The sequence below is a fragment of the Melitaea cinxia genome, chromosome 21 (genome assembly GCF_905220565.1).
Source record: "Melitaea cinxia chromosome 21, ilMelCinx1.1, whole genome shotgun sequence".
In the NCBI taxonomy this organism is placed as follows: domain Eukaryota; kingdom Metazoa; phylum Arthropoda; class Insecta; order Lepidoptera; family Nymphalidae; genus Melitaea; species Melitaea cinxia.
In genome coordinates, this window is record NC_059414.1 from 4,971,955 (window position 1) to 4,989,452 (window position 17,498).

Genomic DNA, 17,498 nt, shown 5'->3' on the forward strand with positions numbered 1-17,498 from the left:
ATAAATTTAATTGGATCGCCCACAGTATTAAGGTAATGTATTTTAACTAATCTTTTGAACGATGGGAGTGATTTGGCTTCTTTGATACATAATGGTAAATTGTTTAATTGCCCGAATGGTGAAAGACTGACTGAAAAATGTTGTTTTATGAACAGGCATTTTTAACATTAGTCTCCTCGAAGATCTTAGGGAAGAAGGGTCCCCGAGAAATTCGAACTTATCTTTTAAATAAGACGGAGCCTTAGGATCAAACAACGCACAGTACAGAAGAGATAAAGTATGCAGGTTTCGGCGAGAACGTATTGGAAGCCACTTGAGCTGGAACGAAATTCAGAAACATGGTCATATTTGCGAAGGCAGAATATAAACCGTATAGCAAAGTTTTGAAGACGCTCAAGCTTATTAAGTTGGTCCTCTGTTAGATTAATACAGCTTACATCTGCATAGTTGAGAATCGATAGGAGGAGAGAATTCTCCAACATAATTTTGGTAGGAATTGGTAAAAAATACTTGAGGCGCCGTAGGGAGCTCAGCGCAGCGAAGGTTTTTCTTCTGACTTCTTTTAATTGTACTGACCACGACAAAGTACGATCGAGTTGTATACCAAGGTCCCTTACGGTGGCACAGTAAGGCAGACTAATACCATTATAAAAGATAATAGGTATTGAGCTATCAACCACTGCGATCAAGCTTGGACTACCAATAACTATAACCTGTGATTTGCTCGGGTTAACATTAAGTCCGTAGCGTCTGCTCCACTCAGAAATGTTAGCTAAATCTCTGTTGATTAAATCAATTGTACTATGAAGAACTTGAAGCGTTGTGTGATGATAAATTTGGAAATCGTCTGCATACATATGGTAGAGAGAAGAAATGGATTGAGTAATCGAATTGATGAAGATTGAGAAGAGCAATGGAGATAGAACGCCGCCTTGAGGTACGCCGGCTTGGACATCACACCATGAAGATGTGGCATCATCGTAGCGTATGCGCTGTCGTCGCCCTTTGAGGTAGCTCAGAAACCAGTCTGTCACCGAGTGAGACATGTTAAAAGCGCGCAACACACTCAATAGAATGTCGTGGTCAACACAGTTGAACGCGTTACTGAAGTCGAAAAGTATCAAAACAGTGAGTTGTTTATTATCCATAGCCAGTCGGATGTCGTCGGTAACCTAATTCTCAATTTTGATATGCAGGTACTCCAAATTGCATAAATAAGTATTTATAGTCAATAGCAATTTCCATGTATCAAAACTATTTATTACATCACCGTGTATTGTACTTCACTTTATTTGTAAAATGTAAAATATTAAGTATATATATAAAGAAAAACTATAAGTAGTCTATAGGACAATGGGTTTACAAACTTATGGTCCAATTAACACTGATATGACTGTGCCTTATACAGTAGTCTTAACTAGTAAAACATACAATTTAACAAAACTAACCTGCACACATTAGTGATATCTGCTCCAGAATACCCGTCAAGTTTCTTGGCAATGGTTCGAAGATCAACTTCAGGGTCCACCTTGACCTCTCGAAGGTTAATATGTAGCAGAGCCTCTCGTCCCTCTTGCGTGGGGAGGGGAATGTAGATTCTCTTCTCGAGCCGACGTCTCAACGCTTCATCGATGTCCCATGGAAAGTTTGTTGCAGCTAACACCATTACTACCTGTCAATGTTAAAAAAAACGTTGTTAACAAAATGTAACTTGTTAAGTTAAAAAGTTAGTAAGCCCTTGTATAATTATTACAATTTTAAAGCTAATTTCTGTTACCTAGTTTGCATAATGCTCTGTCTGAGTTCTATTTTAGGCTATTGTATTTATTTCCATTAAAATTCTATTTATTCTTTGTAATGTACAGAGAAGTAATATTTTTATTTTTCGATGTTATTTTTTTAATTTATTCAATAACAGAATTTCTATTAAAAAAATAAATAACGTTATATGGAAAAAAAATATTAGTCTTAGTTAGTTAGCTAGTTTAATGATTTTAAAATAAATTTACATACAAAGATACAAACTGAAAACTTATGCAAATAACATCTATTATATACAATTAATACAATATAGTAAATAATACACAACATTCAACCTCTATATCACTAAATAAATAAGTTTAAAAAAAATAAAGTTTAGTTAAAATAAAAAGTGGAAGAACTTTCAATAGTTTTGGTTTTATGACTATGACAATATCAGAGAGACAGTAATTTTTTTTTTATAAAGTTATGTCCACAGGCTTATAATGCCCATGCTTTTGTCATTCCGATTTTTATTTTTGTTAGTGACCAAAATTATGCTAACTTAATTGATATCCGTAAGATAAAAATGACAAAAAGACATAGTTATTTTTAATGTTGTTATTTTTCTTTTCTTTTTTTTTATTATATTGCGCCTTATCTTAATTATTATTTAGACAGTAATATTTTGCTTGTTAATGTATATAATGATGTGTGGGTTTAGTAAGACGCTTAAAAAGCCTACTAAAAAAACCGGGATTACCAGGAAACCGGGGACTACCGGAAACTAAGGACTAAGAATTTCGACGCGCACTTTTGGGTTTTGCCCATATAGTCACCACGCTGCCTGGGCAGGCGGGTTGGTGCCCGCAGGGCTGGCTTTGCCGCACCGAAGACGATGTTGCCCATCTTTGGTCTGTGCATTTGAAAGCCAGCAGTTGGATAGTTATCCCGCCATCGGTCGGCTTCACCAGTACGATTTCCAAGACGATAATGAAATTTTGTTATCCCTTGTCGCCCCTTAGGACACCCACGGGAAGAGAGGAGATGGCTATATTTTAAACTGCCTTAGCCAAACAACAAATACATTACTTTTAGTAATATTTCAATAAATCACGTTTATTTTAGCAAATAATATTGTAGTTTAGGATAGATAATGCAATGCATTTTCATTCGGGTGAGAACTTGGTCAATAATGTGTCTATTTTGTGTTTTTTTACTAAGCATTAATAGATACTAGATTAAAATGTTCCCTACATTTCAAAAGAGCCTTGCTTTTGTCTTGTCACCACTTCACGTTGTTTTCATTCATCTTGACTCCTGGATGAATTCGACAATCTCTGATTGATTTGGTAAATCCACGAATGTGGGTTCGATGTTAGTGTAAGACATTTTTTTATGCGGAAAACAATATTTTGGAAGTAATAACAGGGGGACATGAATACTTTTACCATATTACTCTTACAGGACAAGAAAACTTAGGCAGATTTTGGAGTCGCGCTAAGCGTACGCTGACTGTAGAGCGGGATGTTTGCATTACTTTACTTGTGTGGTACTTACAAAGCGTGTTTAAAACAAACAAAAAAACGAGTGTGCTTTAAATGCGGACTGAAGTAAAACTTACAAAATGTAACTCTCTCTCTTTCTATCTTCACCAACTTAAATCTCCTTCTCAACTACCGTTCGCCTCGCCTGATCACACTTTTCGTAATGCATTCGTCACACATTCACTATATCACTCCCCAAGTTAAGCGTGCGTAAAGAAGATTTACTTCAAAAATTACCTTAGCGGGTTCATCGGTAGCCGAACCCAATCCGTCCATCTGCACAAGTAGTTCAGACTTGACTCGTCTGGAGGCCTCGTGTTCGCTGTCTGAACCGCGCCTCGAGCACAGCGAATCTATCTCGTCTATGAATATTGTACTTGGTGCGTAGAACCGCGCCTGCGAATCGGATTAGTGTGAACATTAGGTTTACAAATATTTATTTACTGGTTTGCTCGGTTTCATCCGCGTTCTTTTGAAGAAAAACGTACATAAATACTTTATAGCCTATAGACTTCCTCGGTAAATGGATTATCCAACACAAACAGTTTTAATTCTAACCTAGTACTTTCTGAAATTAGCGCGCTAAAACTAAAATTCCTACTCAAAACATGGAGCAGTCCGACTGAGGAAGTATCTCGACCTCACAGAAGATCAAAGCTAAATAATACTGTTTTCAAGCAGTGTTGTGTTCCTGTTGGTAAGTAAGGTGACCAGAGCTCCTATGGGGAATTAGGGATATGGTCGGCAACGCGCTTGCGATGCATCTGGTGTTGCGGACTTCTATAAGCTACTGTAATCGCTTACCATCAGGTGAGCCGCATGCTTGTTTGTTGACCTAGTTATATGTATATAAAAAAAAACTAACCATTTCAAATAGTAGTCTGACTAGTTTCTCCGACTCCCCCCGGTACTTCGATGTGAGGGTAGACGAAGACACGTTGAAGAATGTCGTTCCACACTCAGTAGCCACAGCTTTGGCTAACATTGTCTTTCCTGTTCCCGGCGGACCCACCATCAACACTCCCTTCCATGGACGGCGGATACCCTGGAAAAAATATTTTAATCATTAGTGTTATAAATTCTGTATCTATAGCTTCATAAAAATTAAACTAAGAGCTAAACTGTTTGTTAGTCCGTTAATAACGGAAAGTTTGTCAGGGTCTTCTGTCCGATTTTAACTTTATTTAGCGTCTTTTTATCTGTATTTTGAAGCAGATTATTGATAACAAAAACACCGTGAAATAATTAAATAATTAAAGTCGTTATTTTATACATAAATCCAAAAAAGAAACTTAAAACTATATCTGGTACAAATAGTATCAGCACTAATACCAATGAATAACTTGCATAATCGTAACCACCTACGAGGTACTTCTCATATAATATAAATCAAACCTGTTGACATAATTATATCGTTACATAGGTGCAAAAAAAAAAAACGGACAATCTTTTCCTTGAAGTGACTTAAAAATAAATGTATCTAGATGTTTGTTATTTAATTTACCTTAAAAAAGTCCGGCATCCACATCGGCAAGACCACAGCCTCTTCCAACAATCTCTTTGCTTCTGTTAGATCGGCGATGTCATCCCATCGGATGTTTGGATTCTTTTGCACTATGTCCCGTTCTGGAAAGAAACGTATTTATTATAACTAATTGTATTTCATCATTGGCCTTAGTCCGTCTATTAGACAGTGTCAGACAGACACCGTGTCACCTAGGACACTCTTCAGAAAAACGCAGAGTTGCCTAAGCTGTGCACCACCCTCTCGACCTCACTGGCTAGGCCCACAGGAACAACGAGTCGATACGTGTGGAGCCAGTTCGGCTGCAGGAATATTTCGCATTTCAGAGCTATGCCACGAATGCTTGACGGAGACCCTATTCTTGGTTTCAAATGAAGTTTTCCTTCTCCAGGACCCTGATGATTCTGAGCCAGGTTTATTCCTCGGTCGCCTTTTACGACCCCCACGGGAAGAAAGGGTGCTATTCTACTCGGCCGACACCACACGGCTGATTTAAAATAAGTTTAATAAGAGATTAAAAATAAGGTTGTTGTAATGGGTCAACTTAACACATAAACAAAATTCGGAGCATCATTTTAGAGATCGTTCTAGAATATTATACGTTCCGAAATTCGATTAAAAGTTTTATCGTCAATGAATGTTCATCCAAAATTCATGTTCGTTTAGAAAACGTTCGGCCCATTACAACATAAATATGTAAGTCGAGATATCAAGCGATAGACACAGAATAGCTAACAACTATACAAACATTTGTCTATCTCTCAAACGGTCCGTGTAAGAGAAAATAAAAACCAACGTTTACCGAGCGCACACAAAATATAGATGTTTATTTATTTCGTGAGTCGACCCCGCCTACTTGTATGTAAACACTAGTTTTGTTGTACTATAACTTTGTACCACGCGGTTTCAAACAAATGTTTTTCAGGAAGTTATTCTTAAATATCATTTATTTTTATATAATGAACTTGGTTCAACTTTTTTCAGACATCAGTTTGAAAAGTTATGATATGCACAGCCTTACAGAAATATATCTGTAATTTTTAATAGTATTATACGGCCTTCAAATTAACTGACTATCACAATATTATCGAGTAGTATTAATTGATTAAATTTTTGTAAATTCTAAATATACTATGTATTTAAGATTTATTCGATTATTAAAAATCTAGATTTATTCATAATAACCGAATCAATTCATGTATACTAACCAATGCAATAGTAATCAGAGTAGCTGATTTAGCTAAAACTTCTCTTCTCTACTTCTCTCTCATTAGAGAATGACAGAAGAAGAGGGGGAAAGGGAGAAGAAGTGAAAAGAGAGGGTATTTTCACAACAATGCATTTACTCACCTAACATATCCACTAGGTCCCCATCAACGGCGGAAGGTGGCTCAAATCTCCTTTCCTCTTCCTTGTGTTTCTCATCATCCGTATCACCGTTATTGTTGTCTCTGTCTTGCTTGTCTTTTGTATTGCTGTTCTCTTTATTACTCGTGTCCTTGGTTTTAGCTAAGGAAAGATAAATCAATATAGTTATTAGAATTAAACGTAAGTCACTGTTCTGCTTAGAATGACATCAAAAACTGCAATGCGAGATAGTTCCTCAATAGACAGAATTTCGTAATTACACTGTTATATTCGTGCATTTCCACTTTTAAGGAAGTTTATATACAGGTAAGGTTACTTGTAATATGTTGTCATGATTGTATGGGGTTGTCAGGATGTGTTGTATGGGCAATCACAAAAAAATATTTTGAAAAATCCATGTTCACTTATTTTAGATTTTTTTTTTTAATTTTATTATTATTGGTGAAAAACCCTCGAATCTATCACTTTAAAGGGCCTTAAAAATAAATTAATTGACGAATATTCGTAAAATCTTCACAGAATGATTTTATTTGATTCTTTTTTTACTATTCTTATTTTGCACATGTACTTTAACACTCTTTCTCCTGCTTAGGTTGTGCTTAGCTTTTAGTAGAGGTGTGTAATTAAGTAAATAAATATATATCTTAATCTTAACCTGTTTATCATAATACAGTAATACCCCGGACTTACGCGATAGGTGGGACTGAGAGCTATCCGCGTAAGTCGAATTCGCGTAAGTCGGGGTACAGTTTTGCGGGGTATTTTTCGTAATTGATCTGACTGTCGATTCCCAAAAAACACAAAATCGTAACTTATGTACCTACGCGCCCATTCCGCACTACGCGTCTGTGCCTGTTGTAAACTGAACGAATAATAATACGGGTGGGGGGAGTCAAACAAAAAACGAATAGACGAGAAAATTAAATCGCGTAACTCCGAATTCGCGTAAGTCGAGGTAGCGTAAGTCGGGGTATTACTGTACTACAATATTTTTTTTACAATCACACTTAACTAGGCGCCACTTTAGAAATATAAAGTAATCTATAAAATATTTAGATCTATAGATAACAAGACATCTAAGATAACATTACGCCGTCATAGTAGATAGAGTAGTAGATGTCATATAAGATAGTAATACTCGTTACAAACACAACACACTCAAGATACAATTTCATTAATTTGATTAAATGAGACAATATTGATAACAGCGGCACATTTCAATAGTCTATGTATTTTATTTAAAAAAAAAATGTCAACGAAATTTTTACGATTCAGGAAGTAGATGAAAGAACGATCGAGGTTGTAAAACATCAATGCCAATCTTAATCATTTTTATCAAATTTTTTACTTTTTAGAATTAATGCACAATTACTAATTAATGCAAGTTTTACTCTGTTTTACTATCTATTAGTCACAAGTTCACAAGCGATTAGTAATTGTTATAAGAATAAGCTGAACCGGACTTCTAAATTTTTACCCGACTGCCAAGGAAGGGTTATTCCATATTTTTTCGTCTCTAAACCATCGAGTATATATTCTGTGTAATTTCACGCTTAACTATCAACTGTCAATCGGTCATAAGAGGTGTTAGTTTTATTTAATACTAGCTGTGTTCGTGACTTTGTCCGTACACTACGTTAAATACTTACACTTCGGTTATCAGCATTTACAGTGTTTTTTTTCAATAAATAAATAAATATATTGTAACAATCACACACAATCGTCTGTTCCTAAGGTAAGCAACTTAACGCTTGTATTATAGATAACAGCCGACTGGTACAGCTAAATATTTCAATTATTTTACAATAATTACAGTAATTGCTTTAAACAAACTCGTATAAGATGTTTATAAGTTTGGTACTCGTAATTCACAGTCTACAGTTTTCCATAGCATACAACTTTTACATCGAATTTCTATGGCAAAATATTTATTTTAAATTAGACCTGGTAGATTTTTTATATTAATACGTGCAAAGAAAAACTTCTAAGTTTTATATTCAATCGCTCTTATTTTATTTATATATTAAAAGGAGGATTTAAATCGCATTACATTAACATGATTACGATTTGTAAGTCTTACACTTATCTATACTTATGTTCGTGCGTCATTACTACCTAAAATAAAAGAGTCACCGGATCTAGACGTATGATTTCATTATAAATTGTCATTCATTCGGTCACACCCAGTAAAATTATATCGAATAATGACTTCCTAGCATACTATCTACGAGATTATTGATCTATAACGAAATTTGTCATTTATTTTTAAAGGCAGAACTTATAAACAGTTCGTTTTCTTTTTACTATTTATTTATTTTAGTTTGATGTTTCGGAATACTACAGAGTAAGCACAGATTAATGTAATGTTAAATTAGGAAGAATTTTTTTTTGTATAATTTAAAATTAAATTTAATGACAAAACACTGATGTTATCTATACATATAATAAAATGGTAGGAAAGTCAAAACTGTACATTGAATATTTTTTTTAAAGAATACTTGGGGTGTGATCTACAATCGATACCGAAGCCAAAAATATAGTTTTTAGAATTTTTGTCTGTTTATTTGTTTGTCTGTATGTATGTCCGGAATAAACTCAAAAAGTAACTCTTTAACGCATTCTGTAACAACGTGTAATCTAACGACGCATATTTGAATGTTGTTGTTATTATTTTAATAACCATGCTATAAGCTAGCTTCACACTATAAATAAAGACATTCTGTAGTATATTTAGTATCAGCATTGCACCCGTGAAAAGCCGGGGCGGGTCGCTAGTCTAATATATAAAATTCTCGTGTCGCGGAGTTTGTCGTCAAACTCCTCCGAAACAGCTTGGCCGATTCTCATGAAATTTTGTGTGCATATTGGGTAGGTCTGAGAATCGAACAAAATCTTTTTTCATCCCCCTAAATGTTAACGGTAGTCCACCCCAAACTTTTTTTTTTAATTTTTAGATAAATTATTTATTTTTTATTTTATTATGATTTGGCGTTGAAAAATACATACAACCCTAAATTTTCACCCTTCTACCAACAACCAATATTTTTAAATAGCTTTTAGCAGTAAGACAACGTTTGCCTAATCAGCTAGTATTCAATAAAATAAATTGTCTTAAAAAAAATCGATGATAACAGTGTATCCTTGTAAGATAACAGATTTCATCTATACATATAATAAAATGGTAGGAAAGTCAAAACTGTACATTGAATATTTTTTTAAAAGAATACTTGGGGTGTGATCTACAATCAATACCGAAGCCAAAAATATAATTTTTAGAATTTATGTCTGTTTGTCCTTATGTATGTCCGGGATAAACTCAAAAAGTACCGCATGGATTTACTTTAAATTTGGCGCGAATATTATTAAGAAGTCGGGTCAACATGTAGGCTACATATTATCATGCTATCACCTACCGGGAACGAGCAGTGAACCTTTATTTCTTTAACGCATTCTGTAACAACGTGTAATCTAACGACGCATATTTGAATGTTGTTGTTATTATATTAATAACCATACTATATAAGCCAGCTTCACACTATAAAAATCATGCAATATAAGTAACTAAGCCGATAAACATAATTAAATGAATATAGGTAGACAAGACAATTTTAAAGCAGCGCCATCTATGAAATTTTTCTGTAGATATGAAATGTAAAGAAACGGGTAAATGAATGTTATTTTAAAAGGTATAATCGTAGGTATTTTTGGTGCTGTATAGCATTCACGCAGACGACGTCGCGGGCAGCAGTTAGTAATTGCATAATTTTGCAGACATATCGACAAAATGCTTCGATAAATTTGTGTTAATTTAAAACTAAAGCAGGTTTCATAGCTTTGAAGACGATCTTGCGATCTACCTACAGGTTTAATTTTTTTTTTTTTTTTGTTTATTTGTTAAACCTGTTCATCGAGGAAGGTTATTTACATAGACTATTTATAATTTGACATCTAGTTTATAATAATTCTATATCCTTGAATGTGTTTCATTGCAAGTAGTGATATTGGGATCTATATCTGTATAAAAATGAATCGCCGACATGTATGTATGCGCATGACTTTCGAACGACTGCATTAAATTTTATAATTCTTTGTTGTGTTCGTTATTGTCAGGTTAAGATTTGTATTGAAGCAAATTAAACAAAAATAAATCAGCTAGTTTTAAATTTTGAATACCGAATGAAGGATCTGTTGAGTAGGTCTATCGAACTATCTATGTTAGACATCGGGTAAAACTGCTTGTATAGTTTACACATGACTTAGAGTAGCGTAGTTTAGTTAGCGTAGTAGAAGACAAATTCGCGTTAAAATTCAAAACAGTTTAGTTTCTATTGTTATCTTACAGAACTGATTGTAATGATACTTGATACGTAGATTGTTGGAGATCCAGAGCAACACTGTCAACTTTTTAACATGATCGGATATTACGCGGGTGAAATCGCGAGACATAGCTAATATAAGCCTTATTAAAATATGATTAAACATTTTTAAATCACGCTTTATTTTAAATAAAGAATGTAAATATCATTGGTATGTGTTATCAGACATTGAGTTTTCGCCCTACATACTGGTTACGTGTTTTTTTACGCAGTGTCGCGAACGCTACGTGATTTTAACATACGTATTTACCGACGTTAGAGACATTAACTAAACGTTATTTATACTCTCAACTTTTACACAAATGTCGTTTCGAAATCTTAGTAAAGTAGTTCTCAGTGTAATTATTTTAATATTAAATTAGAAACAGTTTTGATGTAATAAAAATAAATATAAAATTACGAAAAATAGAACGAAATAAAACTTACATTATAATATAGTCAATATTTTGGGCTTTGGTAAAATCTAAGCAATAACATTCATAAAAAAAAAATTAAGTAATAAAATATCTACAAGCCTTTAAATGAATTGTTCCGCAATGCAAATACGTAGAAAAATAAGGTTTTTATCATTTGCCTTAATAGGAAAAATGAAGATGGATAAACGTGAAATAATGACCGATTGTGTAATATAGCATTGGTGTCAAAGTTTTACAAAAAAAATTGTTTTTTAATTATATAGACACGTTGCTGACAGTACAAGTTAATCTGTTGATAATAAGATATCACCCCGAAAACTAACAGTAATCGATTTGTCTCGCAAAACAGCGCTGTGTTAGAAAACAAATACACGTACATATTAACACAATTAACATGTTTATGTGAGCAAAATTGTTGTCTGAAGACAATTTTGCTCACTTGAAATTCTCTCCAATATATTTATTTACCTCTTTCTCTACTTCATTTAGACAAGAATAGACGTAGAATAAGCTGCCGGTATAATTATTTTTATAAATCCAATTCCTATTTTCTGAAAATGGGTCGTTGTGACCACGAACTCCGATGACAGCGCACGAGATAGATACATTGTTGTATTCGTATTTTAATAGTACGTAATTTATTAAGACCACAATTTAAATTTACTAATTGAAGTCTCCTTAAAGCCGCTTTATAGTCTAGTTCTGAAATGTTTCTAGTTTAACTGAGGTAGGATACTGTAGCAAAAATCCTGCACAAAATCGGAAGCAGCCCGACTGGGGAAGTAAATCGACCTTACAGAAGATCACAGTTGAATAATACTGTTTTCAAGCAGTTTTGTATTCCTGGTTTAGTAAGGTGACCAGAGCTCCTGGGGGGAATTGGGTATAGGGTCGGCAACGCGATTGCTATGCTTCTGGTGCTGCAGACGTCTATAAAATACGGTAATCGCTTACCATCAGGTGAGCCGTACGCTTGTTTGCCGACTTAGTTGCATAAAAATAGGTCTATTTCGTCCGCGACGTAATAGCAAAATGAAAATTTACCGAATATTTCCTATATTTTATTTCATGACAATAGTAAAATAAATTCGCTCACCGCTATGTCCCTTGCTAGTGTTTATCCTAGGATTCCTGACGTCTGACGTCTTTCGTTGTGATGTGGTCGCATTCCTGCCTGTCGCTTTCTTGCTGTCAGCCGTTCTGTTATTCCGTGGATTATTCCTTGCCGATTTCATCACTGGAGGTCCTCTGTTCAACAATTTACATATCATTAAAAATAAAAAAGTTATAAAATTATCATCCCTGTTTAAAAAAAGATAATATTTTAATTACAAAACTGAAAAACGTTCTTATTAAAATCAATTAATTTAATGCGACTTCTTGTGTAGGTATGAATGAGTTTTGTGCGCGTAACTAGGATGAAGATAAAAACCATATTTTATTTTTTGTTCAAATATAAAAAATATATTTTGACGATTAGCAGGAAAGTGGACATTGTCCACTTTCCTGCTAATCGTCAAAGAATACTTATAACAAATGGACACAACGATAAATAATGATAAAAAATATATTTTATACATTATGAATATTGGCTTTATATATCTTATAAATCACTATTAATATTATATAAATATATTTAAATCTACGAAGCCTTCTATGCACTTCGTCCTTGATGTCCTCAAAGTCTCCGACCACGCTACATACTTCAATGGTGACTGTACACGTAGTAAAAACTTGACTATAACTAGAATTGAACTCGCTACAGCCGTTTTGTCCATATAAGAACTGAGCACATAGACGCGATGAGAAACTAGTTTAAAACATTTTCCAGAGGAGAAATTTAAGAACGAGTTCACATTACTTAGGGCAAATAATGTCGTTGAAAGTACGACTCTGTGACGCTTCTGGTGTAGTAATGATAAATATGTAACTGGACTTCGTAAATATTATACTAATAGTTATATTACAAAGCTACAGGATTTTTTGTACCATTCTTATACAAAGATCCCATTAAACACAAAAAATTGATTAGCTCAGCCGATACACTGATTTTTAGATTAGATTTACGGATTTAATGGTTTCGATTTACAGATTGAATGATTTTTAATATTTAACGATTTAAACTATTCTATTTATGATTTGTTTATAAATCGGGTCATTTTACGATACAGGAGAATTTATGATATTTTGGCACTATTGAAACCTTGCTAGTCACGGGAGTACTCGTGAATCTCAGTACCTATTATTATGCCGTGATCTTCTGTAAGGTTGAAGTATTTGCCCACTCGGGCTCAATGAACTAACTGCTTCTTTTCAATAAACTATGAATACATTAAATATACGTTCGATAACATTGCAAAATGAATACTACGTAATCTTCAAACATTTAATATCAACAGCAGCTACTTTCCTCTCGACAAGTCAACCCACGCCAGCTAAGACGCGACCAGAGGCTAATAGGCTTATAAAAAGAACGGACATTATGTAAAACCATTATAAATAAATACGTGCCTCGTGGTTTAACTTATGTTGGCACTTTTGTCTTCCGTTTAAATAAAACTATTTATAAGGCGAATATTTGTATCATTACATTTATTATGTTGTTATTCTGTAAGTGAATTTTCTTTTTGAAAAAATAAATTCTTTAAACCTAATAAGATTGTATTGTATTGTATTGCATTGTGCTTTATATACTAAGTAACTAGTTAGTTACTTAATCTATAAAGTTATTTATGTATATCAACGTATTCAGTGGTTTCAAACTATCGATTACTAGGCAACCAACAATTGGATAATTGTCTACATACATTTTTTCACAATTCACAACAGCCCCCGGTATAAAGAAACCCGCGACGGTCACAGCACTGGCTGTTGCGCGTATGGTCGCGGGTACGATTCCCGCTTATGACAAACGTTTGTATTCGCCATATAGGTGTTTGTTGTGGTCAGGGCGTGTGTGCTTGTTAATTGTTTGTGTCTCCAGACCCTCGACACAAGAAAAAATCCTATTAGGGGCCGTTGAGTGTGAAAGCGTTGCACATACCTATTCCAAAGTCTGTCAACAAACATACTTATTTTTATAACTAGTTGTGTTACATTTACACGTTGGTCAACTAACTTGTGTTCGACGCTGGTGGGCGAGGGCCAGGCGGCGGGGTCGCGGTCCGGCGGCGGCGGCCAGATGTCGGGGTCGATCTCGTGCGGCGCCGGCGCCCACATCTGATCTCGGGTCGGCAGGTCTTCTAACGCTGGAACAAAATTACTTTCTCATAGATTCTAGGTTTAGTTTTAGTAACTTCCGTGCAGGATATATAACTGAACTTAACATGCTTGATATGGGTACTTTTATTTACTTAAATAGATGAATAGCACTTTGCCAAGCGGTAGGATGTTTACGATTTATTACTGATCAAGTCATAGTGATTTCATACATAAGAGACATACCCACGAAAGATTAGTAAGTAGTAGTAACGTTGATCGCGATAGAATTTATGGTCCATGTATGATAGGACATCGCTTAGTTGACTTTTATGGCTAGTGCTCTGTTCCTATGAATTGTATTGTCATACGATGTTAATTACAATTAGCTATTTTGGCAAATCCAGTAATCAAAAACAAATGATTATATCGACTACTATTCTTTTCCTTCTTTATAATAATAGCTGAAACTTATTTACTATTATGTATTATTAATTAAGAATTTGCCACCATGACCATAAGATACATTTCGCCTACTTAATCTTGTTATTTATTTATTAGTACTATTTATGATTATTCGATTTATTGATAGCAAACTTACTGGTGAATCATTGAAAATTAATTAAGGTGTTTACAATATGACACCATTATGCAATGCTTATGGTATCGCTGGCGTCTATAGCTATAGTGTTCACTTACCATCAGGCGCAGTGTGAGCTTGTTTGCGACAAAAGAGGTTTAATAAAAAATAAGAACAGTAACCATTATCAGGTTATCGTCAACTGATCTTCCATTATAGCACTATTACAATAGTATAATACACGATCTGGTCACGTAATGGTCACGACCAGCAGTATAACACCAATCGCTTCAACATTTGCATTTAATAGATAATCGGAGTATAACCGAGTAAATGTTACATAAGAATGTTACGCTAAAAATCATTAGAAAAAATTGAATGATATAAAATGCAATTAAATAGAAATTATCAATAAAACTCCGCTACGAATATCAACTTGTTTATTAATATGCAATCATACTAAAACATTAATATTGCTATTACAGACGTATATCAGTGGCTACTTAAAATCCAATTACCTACTCTCAATCAACTTTCCCTTGTCCATAAAACCAGGAGCAAGATTCTCAGAAGGTTAAATATCACATGTTTCCGAGTATGTGAAACGAGTCCAGTCGCGGTGACTCACGAAGTAATTCGAAGCGTAATCCGGATACTTTAAAAAATGCACGTAAATACCGCGGACCGGATGAATCTCAGTAAAACTATACGTATGGTAAGATGCAGACGACTAAGTTATTTTAATAAAATGTATCTGTTAGAGATTTTTTTTATGATGCATAAATAAACAATTGAATGTGTTTTATCAGATGAGGCAGTCTAAATTTTTACATGTAAAATTTAACATAGTTATAGCCAATAAGCTATTTTTTTTTACATATATAAAGTTATGTCCACAGGCTTATAGTGCCCGTGCTTTTGTTATTCCGATTTTTAGTTTTATTACTGATCGTTTACTTGTTACACTACTGCAGCTCACAATAAGCTAATTTAAAGTTTTTGTGTTTATAATACTGTACACATTACCTTGTTTCGCAATGTAATAGCTTTAAAAGTAAAGCAAGTAATGTCTTTAAGGCCAGTTATTTATTAATAATTTAATATATATTCAACCTATTAAATTTCAAAGATGACTCCGTGACGGCCCAACGCGATTCCTAGTAACAGAGTTCCTTGTTATTGGGTACGGAATTTTAAAAACAAATTAATACGATACTGCACAATGTTGTGGTTCAGCATACGCAGCGTCTAAAAGGCTGTTTTAGCTCTTAAGGTTTCATCTCGGTATCCGTGTCGTGTCCTTTAATTATCACTAATGGCGACATTAGGTGTTTATTTACAACGTCACTTAGTAAAACATTTTTAACCTTACATCTCATTAGTGTAGTCCTTATAACTATTCTGTTAAAAAATTAGGATTCTATTTTAAAATCGACAAAACTGTAATAATAAAAAGAAAAAAACTTTAATACAGTTAAATACCTACCACTAAACAGGCGATACTGTACAATACAACTTTCTTAATTTTAGCTTGCTTTTCAACATAAGTTGTAATTAATTTGACGCACTATTTATATGAATATAGGCTTCAATAGTGTCATTGAAAATATAAATAATTAAATAAAAGAAACTTTGGAAAAATAGTTGTCCACTATTTTATAGATAACTGACCCTGCAAACGTATTTTGCCATAATATATGTTATTAACCCCCTTATAACTTAGGGCTATGAAAAATATTAGATGTTGGCCGATTGTCAGACCTTCCTGATATGTACACAATATTACATCAAAATCGGTCCAGTCGTTTCGGAGGAGTATGGTAACTAACATTGTGACACGAGAATTTTATATATAAGAATTGCAATAGCTGCCTGTTTGATTATACACTTATAAACATTTTTGCTCTGCTCTTCTTTATAAAGGTACGAAAAACGTTCAAAAAGAAAAGAAGCGTTAACCTTTGTTTTATATACATGAACTGTGTTAAACAGTAGATACATCATTTAAATACATAAATATTCATATTTGTTGTATATATTTCAAAGCTTTTGAATAGTTGCTTTAAAAGACTATTTAAATAATGACTTCTACACGTACGGCTAGCTCATGGCTGTAAAGACCGCCTGTTAATTATGCAAAAGCAGTGTTGCCGCTTTAGCCATTTTGTGGCTAGATCTAGCGGATTTTCAACGGTTTTAGCCAAAAAACAATCCATTTTAGCCACCAAAATAAATCTAGCTACTTCTGGCTGCTTTTTCGATTGTTACTACATACATATTTTTATTACTATAAAAAGTCTACCGACTAATACATACCACCATACGGTACCAATACTACCAAACTAAAATACATAGTTAATTTTAGGCAGCACCAGGGCTGCCAGGTGCACAAAAAGTGTGATCGTACGTCAACTACAAAAAAAATCGTATGCCAAGGAAATTTTGAAATAAAAAGATCGTACAGCCCTTTAAGACTAAGTACTAATTTTTTATTATAAATTATCAAAATTCGTTTAGTTTTAGAAAATAAATGGAATAAAACTATTTGTTACACTCATACAAAATTTTCTGTGGTCATATTTTTTAATAAAAGAATTTGTTGGGTTAAACTTCGTAAAATTTTCGTTTCTTCTTAATTGATTGCTTAGCTAATAATTTGCACTTACGTGTATCATTGGATAAACTGTTTCTAAGTTTTGTTTTGATTAAATAAACTTCGCTGAATGCTCGTTCACAATCTGCACTGTA

General features: G+C 33.8%; 1 protein-coding gene across 1 annotated transcript in view; it reads right to left on the reverse strand.

Annotated features, from left to right (window-relative positions):
* LOC123664012 (katanin p60 ATPase-containing subunit A-like 1) overlaps window positions 1–17,498 on the reverse strand; it is a 37,677-nt gene that overhangs the window by 1,291 nt on the left and 18,888 nt on the right. Inside the window, exons 3-9 of the mRNA XM_045598642.1 lie at window positions 14,091–14,220; window positions 12,069–12,220; window positions 6,163–6,321; window positions 4,792–4,913; window positions 4,153–4,332; window positions 3,525–3,683; window positions 1,449–1,672 (exon numbers count right to left, since the gene is read on the reverse strand). Coding sequence (XP_045454598.1) covers window positions 1,449–1,672; window positions 3,525–3,683; window positions 4,153–4,332; window positions 4,792–4,913; window positions 6,163–6,321; window positions 12,069–12,220; window positions 14,091–14,220 — 1,126 coding nt within the window. The remainder of the gene's footprint in view (window positions 1–1,448; window positions 1,673–3,524; window positions 3,684–4,152; window positions 4,333–4,791; window positions 4,914–6,162; window positions 6,322–12,068; window positions 12,221–14,090; window positions 14,221–17,498) is intronic.